A 9,068-nucleotide genomic window follows, 5' to 3' on the forward strand; every position below is an offset into this window, starting at 1 on the left:
ACACACACACACACACACACACACACACACACACACACACACAGTATATATTAGGGGTGCAATGATACAGAAAGTTCATGGTTCGGTTCAGTTCGATACTTTAGTCTCACGGTTCGATATTTTTTCGATACAAAAAAGAGAAATGTGATTGGCTGATTAGAAATTAAGTGTTAACGAGCAGTTGGACAGGTGTACCTAATAAAGTGGCCGGTGAGTGTATATACTGTATATATATACATATACTGTATATACAATTTCTGAATTTAAACAGTGGATGTTTATTATGTTGCATTGTGAGTCAAATACACATTTGAGTTTTGTAAATGCATTCTTTTTTATTTATTCTTTAAACAAGTGAGCAATAAAAATGCCTTGATTGACCACTTGAAATTTAAAAAAAAGCTTGATTCTACCTGACTTCAGTGATTTTTCTTTCTTTTTGCATCTCCACTGATTCATCCTGCCTGTTAAAGGTAAGAAAGTGTCATCATCCTGTTCCTCCTTCAGCTCCTCTATTGCCTTTGATACTCACTACCTCTTGGCAAAATCCCTTTAGTATCACTCCCAGTGGATCAAAATAAGTACAGCGCTCCATTTCATTAGAATTGCTAATGCTACAGCAGTAATCTGTGGAGCACAATAAAACACAGAGCGAGGAGGAGAACGAGGGATTGCCTGCAAATGGTGTAAACGAAAGGAGGAAAAAAAGATATACTTGTCCCCTTTTTTTTCACCCTTCTTTCCAAGTTAGAAGCACATAATTGAACCATCTCTGACAGGCATGGGGCCTTGCTTTTTCCAACTCCAAAACTTTAAAGTGCACTTATTTCTATGCATCAGCAAACTCGAAGCAGCCAGCAGCCTCACTGAAATGCAAAAGAATGAATAACATTAAGAAGGTGGGAAACGGCAGAGAGGAGGTGTGTTGTCTTAGAGTTTTTACTGCACTTTCTGCAGATGAAAAACATTCCTTTGAGGGAGGATTTTTCCCAACATCACGGCATTTTAAAAAAATTTTAGATGCCAATTGTCATAATTTTTTTATTTTTATTTGTTGTAAACAGAATTGCTGAAAAAAGTTTTGAAATCCACTAAAATAAAGCAGATTTACATCGTCTGGACCTCTGCTAACTCAGGCAAGGAAATAAACAAATTGGAAAATATAGAAGAAAAAAAAAGGAACTTAATTATTCCCTCGGACCCACGGGGTGTTTGAAAGCAACCCAAGCATGACTCGGCAAATTGACTGTGCTGATTGGATATTCATCAGGTGCGAGAGCAAACCCACGCAACCGACGTGGTCCGAAAAACCCGATTCCTCACCTCMGTTCAGATGCAAATGATTACAGCAGGAACTAATAGTGTTAAAACGAACCTGCATCGGATGCATCTSTAATGCGCAGAGCTGCGGCCGTCTTGTGCAGTCCTGAGCTTTTTGCAGTGCGTGTGCAGCCTCCTGGTTTCTGTGGTCCCAGCTGCTGCTACAGGCTGCCATCTGGGTTGTTACACTTTGAGGGAGCAAGGTGCAGACAGGTGTGTGTCAACATGCATGCATGAATAGCTGCTTGTGTCCTCGCCGTTTCTCTCTGCCCGTGTGTGTGTGTGTGTGTTGTGTGTGTGTGTGTGTGTGTGTCCTGTCGGCTCTGGCCCCAGCAGCTGCCACCCCAGGCCAGATAGGATGACATGACCTTCCCTGGTAATGAAAAGGCACTGACAAATCACTGTCTGCTTCTCACAGAGCGAGCACAGGAGGAGGGATGCTGACGCTATCATCCTCCTTTCCCCTTCCTTCTCTCTCTCTCTCTCTCTCTCTCTGTTTCATTCTCTCCCTCTGGGTTTATTATTATTATTGTTTTATGTAAGTGTGTCCACATTCATGTCTCCTGTCCAAAACTGTGGCACTCCTGTGGGATCTGGCACCACAAACCCAGCGCTTGTGACTCGTCGGCCTCTCTGTCTTCTCTGGGCTTTCTGCCTCGTGTTATTTTTTTTTAAACCTTAATTGGCTTTGGTGGAGGAGAGGGATTGTCTTGGCAAAGATGTGAAAAGGATATGCCTGGTTGCGCACCAATCGTCTCAGCAACATATTAAATGCAACTGGAAGGAAAAGGGGGGGGGGGGGAGCGTTCACCTCCTCGACACTCAGAAACTTTCTATACCGTGAGGCGAGCCGCGTTTAACGCTGGGATATATAGGCTTATGTTTCTTTTTTTTTCTTTGTTTCAGGGAGTGGTGGAGAAGAAAGACTAAAAGACAGAGGTGTGTATGTATGACTCACCTGTTATGACAGATACTGTTTTGGTCTCACACCCACACCGGCCCCTCTGCGCCTCCTCCCACAAACTGTTCCCTTAACTCACACAGGAAAATCCGTTGTTTCTCCTCTCAGTGTCTCTTTCATTACTTGCACATCATTTTCCTTCATGCGCTGCCTTTCTTTTTTTTTTTTTTAACTAGACTTCTCTCCCCGTGGCTCTGACTCGCACTCACCCAGTCACTTGACACTGATTGCCAGGCTAACTGGCTCATCTTTTATATTCCAAGTCCTGGTGAGTTGCGTCTGAGCCCGTTTCCCTTTAATGGCATCATGACTCCTGGCTCCTCACACAGTGGATACTGTGTGTGTACTTGTTTTTTTTTTCTTTCCAGGACCCTTTCAGGTCTAATTACCTACCATGGCAGGACTGGTAGCTCTTATTGGGACCTAACCCTGATTCTTTACAGTGGAATGTAATTTTTGAGGGGTTAAGGCAGGGATTTGCAACCTGCGGCTCTTGGGCCACATGCAGGACTTTGGTCCATCTGCAGCGGCTCTTTGAAGCTTTGACCAAAACTAACATTTTTTTGTTGTTGTTTTTGTTTAAATAGTCACAACAGAAAAGGCTAGCTTAGGCAGTTTTCCTGTTAATTTGTTTGCAAATATGTGATAAATATAGAGCTTTTTTATTTTTTGACAAACCTTTATTGAACATCAGAACATGGTACAAAGCAATAATGCAGCCGAGGTGAATGAATCTATACATGAAAATAAATCAGTGCCTCATCATCATCATCGACAACTTTCAGATTGCTCTTCAGTTTGAAGAACATATTATGTGACGTAATTGCAGGAAATCGAAGACCATTTCACCTGAACATCACTGGTATAATTAATTAGTTGAACTAATGTATCACTTGCAAGAAGTATTTGCGCTTGTGAACTGTTCTAAATATTTCCAGATTTGTTTAACAAAAATTTGTGACCAAATATACCACTTACACTATTTACATTTGTAAACTGTTCTAAATATTTGCAAGTTTGTCCTACCTCATGGCACAATTAATAACAAAATTATGGTCCCAATGTCCTCAAATGAGGACTTTATCTTTACCGACATTGTACTTTGCTTCAGTTGTAAAAAAATGTTATTTTTGCATGTCTTATAAAGCTAAATATGCAACTGTGCATAAATATGCTGGTTTCAAGTGTGAAATGTAACTTGGATTTTTACTTTGGCCATTTTTCTTACCAGAGTTGTTGTAGAAGCTGTAACTGGGATCCCCGCTATTTGTTTTCACTCAACTGAGTGTAATATTGTCATGGAACCACTAGAGGGTGCTGGTAGTGTCTATTAATGAGGACAATGGGTTAAAATGGAAAAAAATGATGCATCATGGGTAGAGAGGAAAAAAATGCAAGGTCCGCGTATGAGGACGCAGTTTCTCAGGAGGTTAAATAAAATGACAATACTAATGAAGTTGAAGTCAACAACAAAAAAGAAYCAATTAGGACAAAGTTAAATCAGTAATTCCAAAAAGTGAACATTATAGTTTTTCTTTCTTTCTTTGCCTTCTGATTAATAGAGAAGCAAATAGATTGTATATATTATGCAAACTCGGTTATGAAGGTGACAAAATCTGTATTTTTCTTTAAAAATTTCTGCATAGATTTGGCCTGGATAATTAAAAGATTAATAACAAATCCCTACTAATACAAAGAGTGAAACATGTTGATTAGATCATGCTAGTAGCCTGTTAGCCACTTCATAATTCAACTTCCAGCCTTAAATTATGATCTTTTGCTCAAATCCATCAGCGTAACATTTAAAGATTTTTAAGAAAAAGAAAAGAATTAGAAAAAAATGTACTTCCATAGTTCAATTGTAGTTTTTATTATGTTTGGAAGAAACTATGTATTTATGGTGCTTTTCTTGTTTACAAGAATATCAYCTTATTTTGTTCTGAAATGTAAAAATAATAATAAACGTTAAAATTCACTAACCCTGAACCTATAATTTCAGTTTTATAATGTCACCCCCACTAGCCAGAAAGGCCCTCATTCAACATACATGAAATGGCCCGTGGGCCACCAGTTGATAATCACAGTTGTAGTTGGGGTGGGGGCATCGGGGGAGACGTACTGGGTTAGGCTACAGAAATGAATGGAAATCAATATAATGCCCCTAACAAGAATTGAAATACAAACTTGTGCTCTGCATTTTTGCACCAGCAAAACTGATCGTTTCGTCAATTTTGCCATTTGCATCAGCAGGAAAACAATACAAATCTAATTTGCGAATCAAATTTCAGGTAACCCCTGTACGCATATTGATTTGAAGAGTCGTCGCAAACAGCTTCGYGCTTTATTAGTTAGCGACTTGCATGCGTGCTGCAGGTTAGACTTGATCGCAGTGTTGTGTTTGGTTTTGCACCTCCTGAAATATTGATCAGTGGCCACTTCCTGCGTGTTTGGTGCACGATCAGCAGCCTGCCAGCCACTTTATTCTCAACCCACCTCTGCTGTGTGCACATCTCTAAACAGCATCCTAATGTWTTATTAATGGCCCCACAGCTGCACAGGAACAGCCCTCCACCCGCAACTATCCATTACTTCCTTTTAGTGAGTTTAACCAAAATGAACTGCAGAGCAAATTGGTCCAATTCATTGCAATTAAGGTGCAGAGGGAGATGACAGAAAACAGTTTTAGATGTTTTAATGAAGTTATCTAATGCTTTTTTTCATATATATAACAAACCTGTTAATATTCTGATTAAACAAAGCATGCCATGTATAATATTTTTGCTCATGTCCTTGTGTGAGTCTGTTAGCAAAACATCTCATGAGCCACTGGGTGGATTTGAAAGAAACTTTAAGAAAGTAATCACTGAATGTGCATCTACAAATGATTAACTTTCTGAGTCAGCCCCATTCAAGATGGTCGCCACAGCTAGTCAACCTTAGCAAAYACAAAAAGTGACTATAACTCTATAATCTTTAGCAGATTTTAAGCTAAGTTTGATGTGGTAGTAGCTGAAAGTCATCATTAATGTGGACTCTAAGTGTGATGTTATTTTGTTGAGAGTAAAAATAAATAAAAAACTTGTTAATTTTACTATTTTTAAAAGCTGATCCTGTTTCTCTTCCCCAACAGAAGCCAGGCTGCTGATGACTTTCATCCCCCGAGCGCAGACGTTCCCCAGCTTTCTGTCTGATGAGCCTGAGCAGGAGGAGAGCCACCAGCAGGAAGAAGCACCATCGCCCTCTAGTGGTTGTGAATCAAGTTGYAGCCTCAGACCGCTTCAATGACAGTGAGCAGCTCGAGCAACTGTGGACACTTTTCCCATTTACTGTAGATTCAGAAGTCTGTACACTGACATGTAACATATTGTTTCTTGGTGAGGCTTCTAAACAACGACTCTAGACTGGGTGGTCCTTGGAAAGGACTCCGGGGGGCTGATGATTGCAACCTGTTTTGTGTGACTGCAGAGGGAACGACTGCACCAAAATATTGTGATTTAAAGTGTTTTATGTCTTCATTACTTTATTCTTTCCCTTTAAAAAAAGCACTTGGATTAAAAAAAAATGAAAAATTTAAAACTAACTTAATGGTCTCAATTTTTAAAAGAGGTTTCGGTTCCAAAGTTGATAAAATTACATCATGCTCGGTCCAACAATGTGCTGCCTCAGCGACCGGTTTCGAGAGAACCTCCACCAGTTTTGACACATAATCCTCCCACGCTGAACTGCACCCCTGCGTTCTCCCAAGAATGTGAAATCGATCATCGCCTTACGCCGGAGTGGTTTGACGTCGATGGCAGTGATGAATCAGCGAAAGCCCCTAATCGGCTACAAGCGGCAAAGAAAAGGCAGAAGTCATTCAGAAATGTGCTCCGAGGACAGAGGGGCGTATCGCCACGTCGCAGATGATAAAAGGGCAACCCTCTCACATCCTCTGCTTTAAACTGCTCGCATTAACTTTCACTAGACTAAATTGACTTTAATAGCTCCCCGGCTTTACCTGGCATATCCATCAGAAGGAACGAATATGATGTTCTTTAGCAAAAGGTGGAGAAAAAAAGTGATCTGATGAGATGAGGTGTGCAGAACGGAGTGAAATTTGGCATTTGGATCAAATTAACAAACATGTAGATGGATACTTGTCATTTAGTTGTTTTACTAAGTTTTTTGTGTCAATTTTACCATCTGATACTGTATTTCATAGAAGAGTTCATCCCAGTGGGGGTGTACCACAGTGTTGATAAAAGATGGATGAAGGCTACAGTTTAGGAAAATGAAGCAACTGTCAAGTGCCTTAAATTTGACCTCTGTTTTGATAACGTCAAAACAAGCCAGATGGTGTTTGGGTCCATCAGAACACTTTTTTTTTGTTTTGAAGTTTCATCTCCGTAAATGTTTTCTTAATCGAGTTTAAGCACCAGTAAACCACAAGATTATGACCACTGACAGGCGAACAGCAAACATTCTGCTGAGAGTACATTGTCATTCTGAGGTGCATGGCCTGCAAATATTCATGTGACGGGATCTGATGGCAACCCAACAATAGATGGTCGAAAAATAAAAAAAATTAAATTAAATTAGTGAGCCAAAATCCAGGACACCTATCAGTGTGACTCTGACTGGTTYGTTATGATGGAAAAAAGTTGGCAAGTGGTCATAATGTTATGGCGGTTGAGCAGTACWGTCCCACAAAGAGTAAAACACATAGGACCCATAGCTAAAATGTGTCAGCGCCAATTTTATAATAGCAAGTTGCTAATGTCTGTGTGAGCTCAGTCAGATCCACATTTTAAATTTTTGTTTAAAAAAAACTATCAAAATTAAAACTGAACTGATGGCCTCAACATGTAGAACTGATACTTTGTCCTCATGGTTGCCTTTCAGTCCAGCACCACCAATTTGGTTTTAACAGCAGTGTCGTTGGCCGCCAGTTTTACACTTTGTAAAGAAAACATCTAAAATTCACCATTTGTACATTTTTTTAGAGCAAAATCATGTATAGATTGAACAAGAAACATTTAACTTGTTAATAATTYATCTTTAAAGTTGTTTGTGCCCAAACTGTTAGCTATAAAAACAGGCTAGCTGTCTTTTTTGTCGTTTGTCACAATGCTCAGTTTTAGCTCATTACTCTACAAACAGGTTTATTTTTACTTTTTTCAGAAACAAAACAAAAAACATAAAAATAAAAAAGTGTCTGCCAAAATGTAAAAAATAACTTCTTTTCAAAAAGTAACTAATTCCTGTTCTGTTAGCAGCAATATGTGCTAGCAAAAAAAAAAAAAAAAATTAGCAGCGTAGCTAATACGGCAGCAAGTCTATTAAACTTAATTTTTTTTTGATGCATGACTGATATTTAACTGTATATACACACGACCCCTGCRATAATGACCCAATAATCGATGTAATAAGTGCCTTCTGATGCTGACCGCAGTGACAAACAACCAAAACAGGTTTTGTTTCCTGCCTTCCAAACAGCGACGGAAAGTCTTCAGTTTTCATGAACGTCTGTGGACTCCTGCTAATTAAGTTCAACACTTCCTGCCATCAGACACTTGTAAAAGCAAAGGTTCACTTTTTGTTTTCCAGATTTTTCAAAGGGGACATTTCACAAAATAACTAATTAAAACAAATTTTCATGGACAGTCAGATGTAGGCAGCAAAGCAGCTTTTTGTGGATTTTTCTGTCTAGAGGTACACTATAGTATTCCCAAGGAGCTGGACATGTACAAGCACATTTTGTCTTAAATTTACATTTGACAGTGGCTATTTTATGTTGTATTCATATAAAACAATCAAGCATAATATCTGACTGTTGTTAGCCTGCATTCTGGGGCTGTAAGACAGTTCTTGATGCATTCGATCACATCTATAACCTGGTTTTATTGAGTTGAACTCAATTGTGGTTAACTGTGTGTAAATTAGTCCACCTACTTTTGTAGTTACTGAAATGAACGAATGTTCTAGCTGATTGTGCTCGATTTTTGTTTATTGTAGCGTTCCACTTGTTGAAGTCACACTTTGTTCCAATATGATTGTTTTGGTACAATTTTTTTTTTGTTCTATATGTTAATAGCACTTTGAATACAAGAGCGTAGGACTGCAGTTTTCACTAAATGTACATATGAAATGTTTTAACGATTAAGGGTAATAAATTGAATGTTCTCAAGTATCTTTTTTTTGAGATGTTAATATTCACATTTCATCACAGCACAAGAAAAAATATTGTTCTTTTAAAGAATTTGTTAAACGCATGAAAAACGAGTCAAAAACACCAAGAATCTTTAAATATTACAAATTAAATAATAGTCCCAAAAGAGTCAACTGATGGGTTTGAAAGCATAAACATTAAATTGAGTAGTCCACTTAAAGAGTTAAGTAGAGCTGAGGGTTTGGAAATTACTTTAGCCTCAAGGCATGGTAGTATATTCAGCCAACATTTTCCTTTTTTTTAACAAAAAAACAAACGGAAACCTTTCATTTAAAATGTAAGTGCTGTCAAAATAACCCAAGGTCAATCCACGTCCATGTGATGGTCTTAAAAATGGTTTTTATATTGTTGTAATGTTGAAATAACGAGATTAACTGTGTCCCAGTGATGCTCGTGTTCATGTTATAGAATCTGTTACAAGGTTTGTTTTATTCGGTAAAATACATCTGAGCTGAAATATGATCTAATGGTAATGTGACTATGGGAATTGAGTTTTATTGATTTGTTWCAGCTTAAACGACAGAAACAGTCACTTCGACAACTCTTCCAAAYGTTGCAATGAAGTGAGCATTGAACGAG

At 38.5% G+C, this 9,068-nt stretch overlaps 1 protein-coding gene across 1 annotated transcript in view; it reads left to right on the forward strand.

The window, feature by feature from the left end:
- The window catches only part of dok6 (docking protein 6), a gene marked incomplete in the record, with an annotated part of 72,181 nt that extends 63,731 nt beyond the window's left edge, over positions 1-8,450 (forward strand). Inside the window, 2 exon segments of the mRNA XM_014002351.1 lie at positions 2,227-2,259; positions 5,412-8,450. Coding sequence (XP_013857805.1) covers positions 2,227-2,259; positions 5,412-5,566 — 188 coding nt within the window.
- Positions 8,451-9,068: the final 618 nt, after the last annotated feature.

Source organism: Austrofundulus limnaeus, unplaced genomic scaffold, assembly GCF_001266775.1.
Source record: "Austrofundulus limnaeus strain Quisiro unplaced genomic scaffold, Austrofundulus_limnaeus-1.0 Scaffold12, whole genome shotgun sequence".
Classification (NCBI taxonomy): Eukaryota; Metazoa; Chordata; class Actinopteri; order Cyprinodontiformes; family Rivulidae; genus Austrofundulus; species Austrofundulus limnaeus.